Source organism: Pteronotus mesoamericanus, unplaced genomic scaffold (assembly GCF_021234165.1).
Source record: "Pteronotus mesoamericanus isolate MK-2021 breed Mesoamerican mustached bat unplaced genomic scaffold, CSHL_Meso_final scaffold_54, whole genome shotgun sequence".
NCBI lineage: Eukaryota > Metazoa > Chordata > Mammalia > Chiroptera > Mormoopidae > Pteronotus > Pteronotus mesoamericanus.
The window spans coordinates 49,975,285-49,994,338 of record NW_026555321.1 but is presented as its reverse complement, the minus strand read 5'-3'; the positions used below and the strand labels follow the sequence as shown (position 1 = coordinate 49,994,338).

Genomic DNA, 19,054 nt, shown 5'->3' with positions numbered 1-19,054 from the left:
AATTGCCAATTAATGATGTGATTGGCAAATTGCACTACAATTAAAAACATAGCAATGTTGTCTGAGGCAATTAGAGTAACTGTCTTCTGTTAATTATGGGTTGATGGATTTTGCATGCTGCCAGCAATTACCTTTTGAGTCTCAGCTTTTCTGAACATAATCCAAATCCATAAAGACATTGATATAATAAGAACTGTCTTCATTGATGGTGTGCCTGCCATATTTTTAGTGTGTTTTAAGGTATGTAATTATTTTTAATTAGGTATCCATGAGACATTTTCTTCATGCATGTTTTGCTAGGCCATCATTAAAGAACCTTATAACCAATATGAGAGAAGAAGGGAATAGAAAGAAGTCAGACAAAACTCAGGTTATCTATATACTAGCTGGATACTTTGGGAAAATTGCTTAGCCTGTCTGGGCTTTAAAGCAAAATATATAGCTTCCAAGGATTCCTAGGAGACTTCTATGAGATAATATTTATATATCGCTAAGTAGTGTACATGATACATTGGAGATGTTCAATAAAAGTAGTTCTTGTTTTTTCAGAAGTAGCAGGGATATCCTCTCAACTATTTAATTATAGCAACATGGATAATAATGGATGTTAAACCCTTGCAATTACTATTCTTACATCTAGGACTGCCATGTATAGCCATCCAGCTTATACCCTGCACCGCTATTGACACTGAAGTCTGTGTGCATATTGCCCCCATGGAGTTGTGCATTGTACAACCTTCATAACTAAACATGTCTGCTCTGCTTGCAACCAGGATCCTAAAATTAAATCCTTTTTGATCTTTGTCCTCAGATGAACGTGTTCTATTTTTGTTCATTAGACCTTCTCTTAGTTGGGCTTTTTCATCAGTATTGATCAGGGGTTGGCAGATTTCTACCTACAAATCTAATGTGATCTGCAGCCTGTTTTTGCAAATAAGATTTTGTTGGAATGCAATTATACCCATTCATTTACGTATTGTCTACAACTCCTGTTGAGCTACAGTGGCAGAACAAAGTAGTTGCAACAAAGGCTGTATGGTCCAAGAAGCTGAAAATATTTGCTTTCTTGCCCTTTACCAAGAAGATTGTTGAACCCTGGTATTGATGACTAGCCAAATATCTGTTTATATATTAATTCCAGAGAAACAAGATGATGTCTGTTTTTTTTTTCTTTGTTGTTTGGTTTTTCCCTCACACCTCTCATATTACTGGGCCAGGAGATGGGGGTCGATGTTTTTCCTGGTCTTCACTGTCAATTCTAGGCTTCTTCTTCCTTCCTCCCCCAAAACCCTGAAGCTCTGAATTTCATGATTTTAGTTCCTCCCATCCACTCCCCCATCCTTGTGGCAGTCATTAACTGATCCCTGAAAATTTTAGCCCCTGGCTCTTTTTCACTCTTTCAACAATCTTCCCATCATAATTCTTGGTAATTTTCATAACTATTTTCATGAGTGATCTTTCTATGATCCTGATCTCTCAGGTCTTAAATCAGAACATATCCAGTGATTTCACTTTCATTCAACATTCAACAACTACTTATTGAGTGCCAGACCTCCCTCTTCCATAGTCTCTCAGCTACTCACTCCCATGGTCATCCCCAACTTTGTCTTTGTCAAGAAGAACCACCCCTGCCCAGTTAGGCCACCATGCTCACTTCTCGTAGCTTTGACTTCAATGACTGCCAACTTCTCTGGGGCCTATTCCACTGATCCCACTCCCTTTAACAGTTCCTCACCCCTTTCTGTATTTGTGTCCCTTGCTGCCTAGCTTAAATTTCATGTCCTTTTGCTATAATTACTCCTTAGCCTGTACTCCCATGCCCTCTTGCCCCTTCATTGCTATTCTGGCAAAACCTCAGTCCTGGTTATGCCTGGTACTGGACCAAACTTGCACCTGAACACAAGAACTTGACTAAAGAGAAACATATGACCATGCTGATTAGTCTCACTTTAATTTATATCCTCTAACCTCGAATGGACACTTACGCTCCCTGCTAATCTTACTCCATTTTCCTTCCTCCAATTTCCATCCGTGATTACTTTATACCTTCTCATTGCTCATTAAACCTCCAATACCTCCACCCTATTCTCTCTCTCAGTGATCCCACCTCCTATTTCACTGAGGAAAAGAAGCAATCAGAAGAGAACATCCACCAACTCCCACCACCATAGCCTCATGCTTCTTGGCATATAACCTGTCTTCCCACTTGTAAGGGTCTGTGGTCCCAGCTAAGACCAACCTCTCCATTTGCCCGCTGGATTCTGTCCCCTCTTACCTATCCAGGAGTATTTCTCCTACCTTTCTCTTCTTCCCTTCGTACCATATTGGTTCTTCCCATTTTGTACAAGTATATTTTCATCATTACAAATATGTTCCTTCTTTCATTTCAAAACAAAACAAACTCTCTTCACTCTATTCCCCTCTCCAGCTACCACCCCATTTCTCTGTTCCCCTTTATAGAACAATCCTCAAAAGTGCTCTCTAGCACTGGCCAGTGTGGCTCAGTTGGTTGGGTATCATCCTGAAAAACTGAAAATTTGCAGATTGGATTCCCGGTCAGGTCACATACCTGGGCTGTGTGTTTGGTGGGATGTGTGCATGAGGCAACTGATCAATGTTTCTTTCTCAAATGTTTCTCTCCCATTCTTTTTCCCTTTCTTCCCCTCTTTCTAGAATGCATAAAAGTAAAAAAAAAAATTTAGGTGCTCTGTATTCTCATTGTGCCCAATGTTTATCTTCTATTCTCTCTTTAGTACTTGAATCATGCTTTTTCCTTTAACCTATCAAAAGTACTCTTGTCAAAGTCACAAATGACATCTATATTGCTTAATCCAGAGTTCAGTTCTTACTCTCACCTTGACCTTCCAAAAGTGCTTGAGCCCTGACCAGGTGGCTCAGTTTGTTGATCCCATACACCAAAAGGTTGAGGGTTCAATCCCCAGTCAGGGCATATACCTAGCTTGCAGATTCAATCCCTGGTTGGAGCATGTATGGAGGCAACTGATCAATGTTTCTGTCTCACATTGATGTTCTCTCTCTCCCCCTGCCCACCCTTCTCTCTCTCTAAAAAATCAGTAAACATATCCTTGGATGAGGATTTAGGAAAAAAGTGTTTTGAAACTGTTGACTGTCCCTCCCACTTAGCATGTTCTTCTCAGGAGAGAGGGACTGGAGTTGTGAGAATCATCTAGGAGACCCTGGGTACATTTGGACTGATTGTATTAAATACAAGAGAGGGCTCCTTTCTGTAGGAGCCTCACCCTTGTAAAATACACAGTTCAACTGGGATGAGATGGTCCCTCATTCCTGTGTTGCTTAGAAAAACCTAGTGGCTGAGGGGAAGGTAGGGTGGAGGGGTGGACGTAAGGAGAAGAGTTGGCCCTGAGTTGAATCCTGTTCCCTGATTTATAAACTGTGACCTTGGCTGGGTTACCTATACTTTCCAAGACTCAGTTTTCCTGTGTGTGTTTTTAAAAATTTAAGTGTAGATGGGAATGCCTACCACTGCATAAGCTTATTGTAAAGAAAAAAATGAATTAATGTTAGAGAAATCTTGAAATCATAGTTGCAAACTCAAATGTCTGCCAGGATAAGCAGGTGGGAAAATTAAATTAAGAGAGTGAACAGATGCCTACCTCTTAAAAATAGGTCAAGTTCAATTTTTTTAAATAAATACACTGGGCCAAATGAATCCCACCTGAAGGCCAAGTTTGACCCACTTTTGTTGCCTGGAAGGCATCTGAAACATAGTAGATATTTGGTTAATACTATATTTCTTTTGGAAGTCCACATTGGTCAGTTAGTCCATCAGTCAGTGACTACTGCTTTCATGCCTGTGACATCCATTTGACGTGTCCTGAGCCCCTCCATACCAGGTGCTGTGTGAGATAGAATAGTGGTCCCCACCCTCAAGCTCTGCTTTCTAAAACAGGCATACAAATTGTAAAAATAATTGCCAACTGTGAAAACTGTTGTGAAGACACACAAAGGAATGAAGCATTGTTTTTGTTTTGTTTTGTATTAATGGAAGAGGAGCTGAGAATTCACTCTATTAAAAAGAAGGTATATAAGAGTGATGTTAAGAGCTCTGGTTCTGAAGTCTAATTTCCTGACTCTGTGACCTGAAGATAACTTTGCTCCTACCTCCTAGGGCTACTGAGGGGATTGAAGGAGTCAGTGTATTTAAAGCACTCAAGTCATTCCCCAGCTCATGGCCACAGAGGCGAGCTACAAGGCAGGTAAAGGGCTTTAAGTGTGAAGTTGGTAACTAGGGTTGTAATGGAGGCGACCACCTTGTCCTGATTTACATAGAACTTCCCCTATATTGGTGCTGGAAGTTGTGTAACCTGGGAAACACCTCAGCTCTGGGCGTATCTAGATGGTGGGTCACCCCAATGCTACTTCTGGCTGTTAAGTAGCTGTGTGACTTTGAGACTGCCTTATCCCTTCTCCAGATCTGTAAAATGAGGAATTCAGATTAGATGGGTGGCTCTGAAACAGAGGCATGAAAATCTCCTGCTGTTAAAACAGGGAGTGCTGGGCCTCACCCCAGGGTTTCTGGTCCAGCAGGTCTAGGGGGAGGCAGGGCCTGACCCACTGCACTAGATGATCACAAATGTCCATTCGTCCTTTAAGAGTCTGTGATTTCAGGACTACTTCTTTTGACCTACTTATGGTCTTTATAGAAAAATCGGTTTCATATATAGAAAGTCACTTATTCATTCAATCAAGTATTCATTTGACACTATTTACTGAACCCCTGCTATTTTCCAGGCATTCTTCTAGATTCTGGGAAACTAGCAGTCAACAAAACCATAAGATGGCAAACTCCCTGATGGGAGGAACGGAGCTAACTTGGCTCTGTACCCTGCCCTGCCCCTCCCCCATATCATGCACAGTGAAGGCACTTAACAAATGAGAGCCGGAGAAGAGTGCAAGATAATGCATAAGGAAGCAGTAAGTTGTCCCTGCAGAACTTACACCAAGACAACCACTGGGTAAGTAAATTAGTCTGTGCCCAAGCCAAGAAGTACAACCTCTACTACTCCCATTCCCTACCAAACACACACCCACACTCCATAGTATCTCAACGTCAACTTTATAGCTGGTATTCCATTTTTTGAGATTCATTCATTTGTCTCTTATGAAAAATAACATAAACTCTTTGAGCCTTATCTGACCATTCCAAGAAGAATATAATAGGATTACAATTGTTTCATTCTTTCAGTTATTTGGGGGCGAGCTACATGGTAGAACCTACATGGTATAACAAAGCAGGTACTCTGCATTTCTTTCATGCCTATGTTGTTGGAAGAAAGAAGGGAGCTCATTTTTTTGGCCTATGGAAGAACCAAATATTTGTTACACAAGAAGTTTTGGTCATAAAAACCACATCAGTCCTTTGGCATGTTGCATTCAATCAAGGATCCTGACAAACATGTCAGGAAGGTCAACTGGTAACACTATTTTTTGGCAGTCCTAATGACAGGTTTATTTGATTAGACTTTATCCACCCCTCCCCTGAACCTACTCATGTTTTACTGCAGGTCCACTTAACCACACATATTGTCTCAGTTATCTGTGACTGCATAAAAAATCACCCCCAAATTTTTGCTGGTCACCATTTGTGGTTAAGAAAGTTGGACAAGGCTCAGTGGTATGGCTTATCTTTATTCATGTGGGGCTGGCCAAGCTCATCCATGTAGCTGGATTTATCTGGTGACTATACTAGGCTAACAGGCCCCAAATGGCTTCATTCTCATGTTTGGGGTTATGGTGCTGGCTGTTCTCTGAGCTGCTGAGCTTTCTTCTACATAGCCTCTTTTTCGTCATTTTCTCTTACCCTCTGAGTCCTTCACACCTAGCAGAGCCTGGACTTCTTTCCATGCAGCTCAGATAAGAAGAGGTAAGAGTTGAAGCCATCAGGCTCAAAACTGGCACATTGTCACTTCCACCACATTTTATTGATCAAAGCAAGTCACAGGCCATCCCTGATTCAAAGAGGGAGAGGACATATACTCTACCTCCTGATGGCAGAAATTAGTGGTGGCCATCTTTGCAGGCAATCAATCTACATACTTACTTTTTCTCAATCTTTGTCAATGAACTTCAAATAAGAAAGAATAGTGTTTCTTAAGTGGCAGTGAGGGGATCTGGTGGCAAGGCAAAAGTTTTTCTTTGATTTATAGCATCTAAATCCAAGAAGAGTGTCAGAACTCCCCAAGGGAAATAAGAACATTTAAATGATTGTCTAAAGAATGTAGCTTGGGATAAGAATGACAGTGGAAAGCATATAATGTGTGTGCCTATATGTTTATAATAAATTTGAAATGTGACAAAACACAGCTGTCCTTCTGGAAACAAATATAATAGGGCATAAAATTCTCAAATTCTTCTTATTAGCCTGAATATATTTCAAAGAAAAAGAGTTGACCAGTGCAAGAGGATTTTACCAAAACCTTTCAGGCAACCGATGTTTTGAATGCTCTTCAGTTAAAGGGCAATACTGCCAACCACATGTTTGCCTATATTTTTGAAATAATTATATTAAGGGCTTATGAAATATAGAAAATTTAAGCACAAATACAAGCACATAAAAATATATAGAACACAAAGTATGGTCTGTCCTTATGGCAGTGATAAGGGAGATGTGTATGTAGGGTACATATGGTGACCTATTGATTCTTAATCTCTAAGTGTGCAAATGAATCACCCATGGACTAGGCCTTAGTAAGACGCAGACCCTGATCCAGTGGGTCTGGGGTGGAGGATGAGATTCACATTTCTGACAAGCTTCAGGTAATGTTTATTGATGTCACAGGTGCATGGATTTAAACTTGATAAGTCTCCTTCCTAAGGCAGCAAATGTTGCCTCTATGCCTACCCTGTGCCTGAAACTGTACTAGACAACAGGAATACCAAGACAGGGCTAAGACTCAGACTCTCAACTTAATGAGCATAGAAGGAGAGATCAACACAAAAATAATTCAGAGTGATAAAAGAGTTTTGGGTTAGTTGTGATTGTGGTGGGTTAACTGTTAACACAAGCTTTGGGTTCCTGACTCAACCTCTAACTAGGATGTAGGTTTGGAAAGTTGATTGACCAGAGTCTCAGTATCTTCACCTATAAGATGATCTTATGGTCTCTATCTCACAGAATTCTTATGCAACTTCAGTTAAATTAAGCAATAATATGAAATAGTGCTTAGCATATAGTAAGTGCTTAGTATTTATTAACTATTATTATATGAATGCTGCTATATGTGTTGCAGTGAAAGGTTAATACATTTATCTTAAATGTAATACATTTAGTGTATTAGTAATAGAGCAATTTCTGGAAACTATTAGCAAGTGTGGAAAAGAAAAGAAAATATGTTCATTTTTACATTATTCTTGAGAGACAAGCATCATGACATATCTCATAAGACATATACGAATATAAAGTGTGTGTAACAATGGTTGAAATAGAACTTTGATTTAAGGTTCTATTTATTCTTGACCTTATGTTGTCTTGACATGATCATTTAACCTCAGTTTTCTCATCTATAAAATTGGAATAATAACAGTTGTCATATTCAAAGTTTATTAGGCTCAAATGCCAAAATGGATGTTTGATGTCCACAGAGCTGACTGGGAATCTTGGCCTTGCCACTTATTAGCTAGCTTGTGTGCCCTTGAGCATTTTTTCAACTTCTACCTCTATAAAAAAAAAAAAAAACTTATAAAGCACTCAGCCAAGTGACAAGTACATAATAAGTGCTCAGTAAATGATAGAGTTGTTGTTGTGATGTGACATTGCTTTGAAATACATAAGGTATGTCATGTCCTAGGAATAACTTTAACCAAGGATGTGAAAGACTAAGAAAATTATAAGACACTGAAGAAAGAAATCTCGAAGAAGATACAAATAAATAGAAGTACCATATTTTGCCACGTATAATGCACACTTTTTCACCCAAATTTTTGAGGGGAAAAATAAGAATGCAGACTATACATGGGTATAATGGTTACATACCACAGGTATTATAATCCCTGTGTATAATGCACAGAAAAACATGGTTGAACATTATACATGGCAATATACAGGATAGATCATGTTAACAGATAGGAGGAATTAACATCATTAAAATGTCCATACTACCCAAAGCAATCTACAGATTCAGTGCAATTCTTATCCAAATACCAATGGAGTTTTTCACTGAACTAGAACAAATATTCCAAAAATTTATATGGCACCACAAGAGACCCCAAATCATCACAGCAATCCTGAGAAAGAAGAATAAATTTGGAGGAATAATGCTACCTGATATAAAACTATACTACAAGGCCATAGTAATCAAAACAGCAAGGTACTGGCATTGCTATAAAGCAATGGAACAGAATAGGGAGCCCAAAAATAAACCTGTACCTCTATAGTCAGTTAATATTTGACAAAGGAGGCAAAAACATATAATGGGGTAAAGAGAGTCTATCCATTAAATGGCAATGGGAAAATTGGACAGATATGTGCAAAAAAGAAAAAAAAGAAGAAATTAGAGTAACTTCTTATGCCATACACAAGAATAAACTCAAAAGGGATCAAAGGCTTAACTGTTAGACTCAAAACCATAACAATTCTAGAAGAAAACACAGGCAGTAAAATCTCAGGCATTTCTCAGCAATATTTTTTGTCTGATATATTGCCTCATGAAAAGGAAACAAAAAAAAAATAAACAAATGAGAGTACATCACACTATAAAGGTTTTGCATAGCAAAGGAAACCACAAATTGAAAAGACAACCCACTGAATGGGAGAATATATTCACCAATGATACATTTGATAAGGGGTTAATATCCAAAATTTATTTAAAAACTTACCAAACCCAACAAACACACACACACACACACAAACAAAGAATCCAATTGAAAAATGGACAAAGGATGTGACTAGACACTTGTCCAAAGAGGACATACAGATGACCAATAGACATATGAAAAGATGCTCAACATCACTAATCATCAAAAATGCAAAATAAAACCACACTATGATATCACCTCACACCTGTCAGAATGGCTATCATAAATAAATCAAAAAAAGCAAGTGCTGGAATAATAATAATAAATGAAACTTCCTTATGACTCAATGACTCCAACTTTGGGACTATATCCAAAGAAACCTGAGACTCTAATTCAAAAGAATATATGAACCCCTATGTTCATTGCAGTGTTACTCAGAATAGCCAAGATTTGGAAGCAGCCCATGTGTCCGTCAGTAGATGAGTGGTTAAAAAAGCTGTGGTACATTTATACAGTGGAAAACTACTCAGCTATAAAAAAGAAGGGTGGACCTTTTGTGACAGCACGGATTGACCTGGAGAGTATTATGCTAAGTGAAATAAGGCAGTCAGAGAAAAACAAATATCATATGGCATCTTACATGTAGAATCTAATGAACAAAAAAAAACTAACAGAGAAAATAGAAACATTGATAGAAAACAGACTGACAGCTGTCAGAGGGGAGGGGGTTCAAGGGGCTGAGTGAAAAAGGTGAGGGGATTAAGCAAAAAAAGAAATACAACTGATAGACACAGACAACAGTGTGATGATTACCAGAGGGAAAAGGGGTGAGGGAGATAGAAGAAGGTATAAGGGAGATAAATGATGATGGCAGGAGCCTTGACTTGGGGTGTTGAACACATAATACAATATACAGATGATGTATTATGGAATTGTACACCTGAAACCTATATAATTTTATTAATCAATGTCACCCCAATAAATTCAAGAGAAAAAAACTATAAGGTATGTGACTTCATGAAAATTATTTTTGTAAGTTATGATAAATGTGCTGTTACATTGAAGTGTTGCTTGTCAGTTGCTGGCTGTAAGGCATAAACCTTGTTCCCCTCCCCCTCCTTTTTTACATGCTGCTCCAAGTGACAATAGCAAAGGCAGCAGCAAATTGGGGGTGGGGATGCAGTCTCTGGTGATGATATACTTAGCCCTTCCCTCCATCTCTGGAGCTAAGAGGCTGCCTCTTACATGGACCATGACTTCAGAATCTCAGAAATTTGAAATGCTCATAAAATTTCTTTATCCTTTCAGGGAACCAGTTAAAATTGCAAATTCAAAAGGTAAGGACAAGTGTGCAGGTCCTAGTTTGTGTCAGAAAGCAGACTCTGATGTTTTTTGCTCCTGGCTGATGATGCTCTGAAGAAGAGGGCAGGGACACATGCAGGGTCTCAACTGAGCTGCAGGCATCAGCCAGCCTCGCTGACGAAATGCAGCAGCTACACTTGGCACGTCTGGGCATTAACCAGTATTCCAATAGCCAGAGATTGCACAACAACACACCTCTTCAGACCTCCACCAAAGAAAAATCTTGGAATGGGGAATACAGAAATCTCAAAATTATCTTTTATGTTCCATCTCTGGACTCATTAGCTTTCCCCCTTACCTTCTTCACCATTCCATCTACTTGACAAGATATGCAAGGAAGGAGTTAATGAGTATACAGTTTTATTTTCCTTGGAAGAGAGATACAAAACAGGCTCAAAGAAGGGCTGTCATCACCCTGCAAGTCTCCAGGGGTTTTACAGGTAATTATTAACTCTATGTGGTATTCCTGGGAAAAAACCCCAAAACCTTCCTGCTACGATTTTCCATCTATAGTATGCATATGAACTCTCAACTTTTCAGAGTTCAAATTCATTAACACTGTAAAATAAGCATTAGGTGTGTTTAGCCCTGAAGAGTTTATAAAGCCCCTTGCATCATATATCACAATGGATCCTTCCTTAACTGTCTTAGTACTCAGGTTAGAAGTACCATTATCCTTGTTTCCATTTGAGAAAATGAGGCTTAAAGAAAGGAAATGAGTGGGCAAAGTTTTCATGGGTAATATGGCCTGGCTAGAATCCACGTTTTCTGAATGCTGCCCTCGTGCTCTCCTAATGTACTGAACATAATAAAAATCTGTACCAGTAGGAAAGCAACTTTGAATTCCAGCATTCTGTAAAACCATTAGTTATCACCACCTAGAATAGTAACAAACTGCCCCAATTCAGTCCCCTGGAATTTGTGTTATTTTACAAATAAAATCCTTTGTGATTAACCTGCTTCTTGTTATTTTGTCATTTGCCTCTCTCCCCACCTGGTGATTTCAGGCTATTTAAATGTTGAGTTCCTCTCTTGCATTGGTTTAAGATGATAAACTGCTAGGGCTGCTGTATTTAAGAGAGACCTACAGCCATTCTCATTAGGCGTTTGATTTGATGCTGGTCCTGTAGTTTAGTCACTGGCAGATTGAAACAAACTGGAAAAGCTAAAGTCTGTGGATGACTTTTTGAAGGAGTAAGTATTCAAAACTGTGAAAATGGCAGTGGAGAAAAATGAGGACCTGGAGTGCCCAAATCGATTGTTGTTCTGTGCTAAATAGGCTAAGCCTTGTTCTTTTATAAGCAGGAACATGGATGTCCTTAGAAACTGGCTGTTGTTGTTCAGGTCCTTCTGATTTTAGGTGCTTGCTACGGATGAATTCTCCCCTGAGCTCGACGACACTGAGCAAAGCCCACACTCCTTTCTATCATAAGCAGGTTGCTAGTATGTGGGCAAACTTCCATACGTGGTATGGGGAGCAGACATGACTTCATGCTTTGCTGTAGACGAGAGGAACTGCCAAGGCCCAAGCGCCCAGTCCTCCAAGAGTTTCTCAGTTTTGGAATCCTCCTCTCTGGCTGTGCGGTAACCAGACCACAGGGGATGCTTAAGATTTGTAAGTACACCCTTACCTTGCAGATTCTCAAATCCTGTCCTCCAGAACTCTCCCGTCCCTAAAAAGCATTACAGAGCTATACCAATAAGCACTTAGAAAACATTTGACAATAAATATCCATTTTACAATACCAGTAATGACACAAACCTGAAAGATAATTTTAGGTCAGCAGCTCAAGTTCAAGAAGTTCAATTTCTTTTTGCTGCATATTCTGTTTCATTGGGGGAGGAGTGAAGAGAATTTGACAGTTTTGTTTAGGGATATGTTCATAGCTGTTTAGCATTAATTTGCTGTTTAGTGTTCTTTGGTCTGGGAAAATTTAAGAAACATTAAAATAGAGAATGGCATAAATTTGGAGTCTTTTGAATTCCATTCCTATTATTATTATTTTACCAAAGGCATTGCCACAAAGAGATATATTTCTTTTTGTCTGGTTGGAAGGTATATGTTTATGTAGATTACAATGAAACATAAAAGCTGGTTAAAGCCCTGGATAGACTGGGTGGGGTGTAGCATTTTTCAGATAATGTTTCTTAGGAATCCTATTTGGATTGATTTACACACTTATTTGAGAATTGCTTTGGGCATCAGCACTGAGATGAGAGGGAGAGAGAGAGATGAGGCACAATTATCTGATAGCATAAGGAATCAGGAGGTGGTGGGGGGGGGGACAGCGGGGGGGAGACAAAAGAAGGGGAGGAAGAATAGGAAGAAACCAGAAACCACTTGACTACTAAGTCCAAGCACAAGTTTGGCTAAAGAAAGAGGTGGTCTTATGGCTGAGGGAAACCTTAACACCTCAGTCGAAGCAAAATCTTTGGAATACGTCAAAAAATGGAACAAAACCCTTTACACATTTTTTGCTTTTTCTTCCTGAGGAACATTTCCTCCCCTTCATTTTCATAGAACAGAAATCAGATTTCATTTGATGGAGTAAATGCTTTTCAACAGACTCCACTTGTTTCCCTTTTCACAGTGTGTTTGTGCTACGTGTGTGCATGCATCTATTTCCTCCTCGTGGGTGCCTGGCTTGCTGTTTCAATGCACTGTCATAACATTGGTCACTATGTTCAACCTTACTGTAACAATCAAAGTTAGAAGTTTTGTAACAATTATTCTTTCTTTTTTTACTCTCTTAGGAATGCTCCATCTATGCCTTCTTGAAAACTGGCTTAAAAAAAAACAAAAAACAAATCTTTGATTTAAACAAACAAGCAAACAAAGTAACCCCTTTAGGGAAGATGGAAACATTTCCAAAAGTACTCTTCAACTAATTAAGGCGAAGTGGGTGAGGGCGGGGTGGAGGTGAGGGATGGTGTGTGTGCACATTTGAGACTTGGTTTCTGCAGTACACATTCATTTTGGTAATCACAGACCTTTTGCTGGATTTAAGAGGTCAAGGACAAGTCAGGAGCAAAAAGGAGCTCCTTGTTGTATGAAGAGGAATCAGCTGTCACACCTAATGAAATTACTAAAGATGCTCCAATAAGTAGGAAATTTGTAAAGTTTAAATCTGTGCCTTTTTTCCTAAAAGGCACCTGGAAAACAAGTGCAGATTTGCTCAAAATCTAAATCTTTCGCCTTATTTGCAGCAGCTTGGGGAGGAGGAAAGAAACCTTGGGGCCAGACAGCTCCAAAAGATGGGTGGAGGGGCAATAAATTCTTTACCAATTTTCTCTTCTCTCGGGGAAAAATCTTTACTCTTCCTCTCCTCAGTCCCCATTCCCCTTCTCCACCAACGGTCTACATGTCCCCTTTAAGGGCCAGAGGACTTTTTTCTCTCTCAGTGCTCCACCCCACCCGCCTTTCACACCTTGGGTGGGAAAAGATAGTGGGGCGGGGTGACCGGAGACCGGAGGGGCGGGATCATGGTGAGCGCTCCAACGGTAGTAGAGGCTGGCCGCTGTGGGCGTCAGCAACCAATGAGCAGGAGGCGGGGGGCGTGGCTGGGCGCCGTTGCAAAGCATCCAACGTGGGCTGGGAGACCAAGGGCAAGGAGCTTTGCTCGCGCGCGGTGCGTGTGAGCGCGTACGCGTGCGCGTGCGCGCGTGCGTGCGTGCGTGTGTGTGTGTGTGTGTGTGTGTGTGTGTGTGTGTGTGTGTGTGAAGGCAAGCGGCAGGGGGCGGGGCGGGGCTGGTGGTTCAGTGGTGAGGCTGGCTCTCGCTGCGCTGAGGGGGAGTTCTGCGTCGTCTGGGGCTGAGCGCGCTTTCCGCTGTGAGCACCAGGACAGTAAGGGGCACAGGGTCCTTGGAGGAGTGTGGGATCTCTCCGTCCAGCCTGGGGTCTCCTGTTGGACGCTCAGAACCTCGAGGAGGATGCCCACGGGCAAAGAGTTCAGGTCGTGAGGCTGAGCGCCGTCCTTTCTGTGGCGGTGGCACTTGGCGTGCTTGGGAGCTCTGGAGCTGGCCAGGAGTTGCGGCGAGAGGACAAGGAGTGTCCGCTGAGCACCGCTTTCCTGAATCCGTGGGGTTCACAGTGAGCACGGGCTGGTCGGCCCGGATGGACGCGGGGTTCGCGACCCCCTCCGGGTGCTGCAGAGCGGCCCGGGCACCGGGGGCCCGCTGAGCGCCGGAGTCGCCGCCGTGGAGAGAACTTGTGCTGGCGGCCATGCCCCGGCGCGGAGCCTAGTGCGGAACGGAGTCCCCGCGGGCCCGCCTGCGCCGCGGTAGTCCCGGACCTCTTAGCCCCCGCGCCTAGAGTTCGCAGCGCACTCCAGACAAGATGGCGCGGCCGGTCCGGGGATCGCTCGGAGCCCCGCTTCGCTCGCCTGGTCTTCTCCTGTGGCGGCGACTGCTGCTGCTGCTGCTGCTTTGGTTGGAGCCGGCAACTGCCGTGGCTGGCCCGCAGGCGCCCTGCGCCGCCGCCTGCACTTGCGCCGGGGACTCACTGGACTGCGGCGGGCGCGGACTGGCGGCCCTGCCTCAGGACTTGCCTGCCTGGACGCGGAGCCTGTGAGTGCCGCGCTCTCCGCGCTCCCTGCATCCCGGGCGCTGTCACTTGGGGCCGGGGTGGCAGGGGTACTTCTCCCCGAAGGGTGTGCGGGTTCAATTGTGTGCGTGTGAAGTAGTATGGCCTGGAAAACTGTTACCGTGGATTGCAGTGATGAAATCGTGCACAGGGGTCTGGAGGAGAGAGGGCGGGCGTGAGAAGTCTTCAGGAAAAAACTGCCTCTTCAGGGTCTGGAGGTGAGCGAGTGTGGGTCGTGAGGGTCTGGAGGAGAGAACCATGTGCCTTGTGGTATGGAGGTGAGTGACTGGGTCGTGAGGGCGAACTGGGAGTGAGCGAGCGGGTGTTTGGTGTTTGGAGGTGAGAGAATGTGAAGGAAAATCTGGAGTTGAGGTCTTTGTGTGTGGGTGGAGAGTGGAAAACATCTGGAGGGAAGTGTGAGGATATATGTGTGGGGGTATGTGGTTGTGTTTCTTTTTTCCTCTCCTTTAATCCGACTCTTTGGTGTCTGAGCTCCTTGGCCTTCCAGTGGGTAATGAATGAAGGTGACTCTTGGCTCCAATTTTGCATTTACATTAATTATGAGTGAAAGTGTGTGTGTAGCTGCCTTTTCATTCCCCAGGACCATGTTGGCCTGACTTGGCTGTCGCTAGTGCAGAAGGCGGCCTACCCTGGAGGACCCTCCAGTAAGGGGGCTTTGAGAGTTCCTGGAAATCGATGACTGCTGGGAGTTTGTCCTCTTCTGCCTGCTTGGCATTTTAGGGTCCTGTGTTCCAGACCTCTCTGTTCCCTGGGGGCCCCACTTTGGCCTGATGATCCAGTGGGATGGAGCCGATCGGGTAGGGCCCACCCTAGTCTAGCATTTCTCCTTTGTAAATGGTGCCAATTGGTTTTGTAGTAGTACTACTTCAGGAGAGAATGCCAGGAACTTGGTTGATTTAAGCAGACTTTGTTTCATCCAAAAGAGGCTCTTTTTTGTGTTGTCAGAATTTTGGCCTATAGGACTTAGTGAGACACTTCTTACAGGAGATTTGGGAGGAAAAAAAATAAAATAGACTTTTGTAAACATGGCAGAATAAAGCAGCTTTCCTAAACTTTTTAACAGCTTGGTCCATTCGTCAAAATCCTGTTATCAGTAATTAGCATCTCTGCAAAACTATAAGTGCCTCCCAGAAAAGGCCTAGCTTGAATAGTCTACTTTTCAGTTGAGTAACTGGACATCTTTCCTAGAACATTGAAGAGGCACAGTAATAACCTCAGGCATGGCATTCATTGTTTAAAAAAGAGAAAACCGGTGACACAAGTTTTAACCAACCCCTGTGGCCTGATCTAAGAAAATGTGGTCTGGATATCTGGCTGCCATTAGTAGGGAAGAAGAGAAATTAAGTCCGTTTTCATGTGAAGGTCCTATACCTCTGAAGATGGGGCCCAGATTTAACTTGGGCCACACTACATATTGTTGGATGATCAAGTACTACAAAGTTCTGAAGCTGGACCCTTTAGATACGATTAGGTTTGCTCTAACATTATTCTGCTGCTCCCGTGGAATTCACTGACTTAGTGAAAACCAGTGATCATAGTATGGGTTTTAACATAGGCAGTGGTTATGTCAAATACTAGGAGTCAAACATTGCCATTAGGTGGTATTTTATTTAGTTGGGGCAGTCTGGGGTATTGTGGGTTTTTGTTTTACACACTTTTAAGGTAGTTTTTTTTTTTTTAAATAAAGTTGTGAGCAGAATCAGAACAACTTCTTCATTGTTCACCTGTTGGAAGAGTGATTCCCAATGCCATGCGTCAGTGGCATTGTGGAAAGGCACTTAGTTCAGAAGTGCTGACTTCCCAGAAAGGACAAGGGTGTCCTCTTATTTACATTTTTCCTATGGCCACAACACCCACTTTACCTTTCACTTTAACTTTTGGAGCAGAACTACTGGTTGTTTTTTTGAGCGTTGTATTGCCTAGGAGTGATGTTTCATACGGCATAAAATACCTTTAAAATTGCAATGTTTTCTTTTTATTCACACATTTGATGACCAGTAAATACCAAACTGGGTGTTTTGAGCTTCAGTAGACTTGACTGTACTGATTACAGTGTTAACTGATTAGATTTTAAGATGTGAAGAGTGTGACTTCTGACTATATAGTGTTCAGTACAAAAAATTGTGAAGTTTTTTTTCTGATTAAAGAAAAATCAAGCTAATGTTTCTTTTTTATTTAGACTTTAGATTTCCCCATTTAAATCATTACTCTTATTCCAAATTTTCTATCCGTATATTTATACAGTTTATATTCCTGGTTATGATTCAGGAAAACTTTAGGAAGAAAGTCTTTGTATATAATATAGTAAAATATGTTGCAGTTTCACCAGGTTTACACCCTTTGAGTCTATCTTGTATCTTGAAAATGCTTTGACCTAATTTATAATCCCATGACCAAGATTTATTGCATCTAGTTCAATCAGTTTCAGGCTGCAGGTTTGAGACAGAAAAGGGACCTATGGCTTAATGGATTTTTTTTTTCTTTTGTAAACAGTATATCTAATTTTAGAGCTGTTCCTAGGCTTTGCATAAAGAAAGTAAAACTTTTTAATAGTGAATGTAAATGTAGCTTGAGTAGAAGGAATGGAGTGGCATTCATTCCTGGAGCCTGAGGACAACTATTCAGCACAATAACTTATAGTTGTAGTAGTCAAGCTGTAACTGAGTCTGCCATCCCATTACGTAGGTGAGATTGGCGTAGTCCAACCAGCACATTCATAAATAGCACCAAGCACTGCCAAGCCTTATTCTAACTTCCCAGAACCTTAGAAGTTGAGCTTCTTAGAACTCAGATGTTTGCTTTCTTTGAAATTACTTTTGAGAGCATGGCCTCAGAAACTTGAAAAAGTATTGAATACAATATACCTTATACTCTTATCTGTGGCATAATGGTTGAGCACAGTGTTGCTAGTTTAATTGCTCTGGGAGCTAAATGATGGCCCACTCGAATTGTGATAGGAAGGAAGGGAGGCCTGGAGGAAGCACAAACCCTGATTCTCATTCTCAGCATGCAGGGAAGATGACATGGCATTCAGAAGCAAGGACTAAATGTGATTCTTCTGTGCCATACGAAGAGGAATGTGTTGTTTGGGTCTCTTTGTATTATGTCTCCTTGCGTGTCTGCAGTACCAAACCTGGGTGCCTTAAATTGTTGGTTTGGGCATGTAATTGATGCTTATGATTACATTAGAAAATAAATACAAAATGTGGTTGCTGTTGTAATTGTGAAGCAAGGAGTGCTTTTGTCTTCAAATTTTACAGTTGTGCCGGGAGGCCCAGGTGTGCAGGGTGCTATGAATTAAGACTTTGAAAAATACTTCCCATCCTGTTTAGGCAAATTAGATTTAAAATGTGGATGACCAAATTGTTCAGGAACCCAACATGAGATGCTTTTGTTTGTTTGTTTTAAGAATTATTGTCCAGATTGTCCTGAGGTCCTGACTTCTGCCCATTTCCATTTTATGTCCTTGTATCACTTAACAGGGACTCAGGAGACTCTGTATCTTCCTACTTGTCAGAATGGGCAAAGGGTGGTATGGAATAGAAAGCCTCTACCCATGGGGAAATGGTGGAGAGAAAATCCAAAAGGGGTATGGGCTTTCTAAGTTTTGCTTTAGCTGGAACTCAGAGGACTTTTGGTAACAAATATCAGAAGCATGGACTTGGTTGGGACATTTCAGTGTTCCTAGCCCTCCCACACCTTTTCTGAGTAAGGGGAAGCCTCTGGTAAATAAAATTGGTTGCCTTGAGAAAAAGATCCATGATAATGAAATTATGGACATAAAATGTAATTTTCGAGTGCTTAGAGACCTCTGCCCATGGCCCAGTGAGCTATGTTGGCACAGTGTTCCTCTTGCCTTTAGGATATGTCAGAGCTGTTCTTGCCCCCTTTTTCAAGGTGCTGTTTTAAAAAGAAGTGTTTTTATCTCTTTCCATAATTACATTTGGTCACTAGATTTCACAAACTTTGAACTTTTCGAATGAACTATTGGGAAGTGGCAATAATTCTTCACTTCCAAAAAGATCAAGATGATTCAGTGCAATATAATGAGAGCTGGATCCTAGAGCACATGTCCCAATGTCAGGCATCCCAGCTCTCTGCTCCTGGAGCTGAAGATTTCACTCCCTGCAGTGTTAATTCCTTTTCCTGGGTTCCAACGCAGGCAGCCTTTCCTGAACACATTGGGATGGCCTCTGGCTGACCTTTCTCTCCTTCAGATACAGGCTCACAATGAAAGGGCCTCTCCCCCATTCGGCAGAGGTGTCTCCTTGGTGCAGAGTCTTTTCAAAATCCTTTCTTTCAGGGTAGACAGGA

At 41.8% G+C, this 19,054-nt stretch overlaps 1 protein-coding gene across 2 annotated transcripts in view; it reads left to right on the top strand.

The window, feature by feature from the left end:
- Nucleotides 1-13,865: 13,865 nt before the first annotated feature.
- The window catches only part of LRIG1 (leucine rich repeats and immunoglobulin like domains 1), a 110,257-nt gene continuing 105,068 nt past the window's right edge, over nucleotides 13,866-19,054 (top strand). The window contains exon 1 of one of the 2 annotated variants that reach the window (XM_054594994.1): nucleotides 13,866-14,703. In XM_054594994.1, the coding sequence (XP_054450969.1) occupies nucleotides 14,474-14,703 (230 nt within the window). In that variant the 5' untranslated portion in view covers nucleotides 13,866-14,473. Of the gene's footprint in view, nucleotides 14,704-14,725; nucleotides 14,998-19,054 lie in introns of those variants that run through there. The other variant, XM_054594995.1, reaches the window with a different exon arrangement.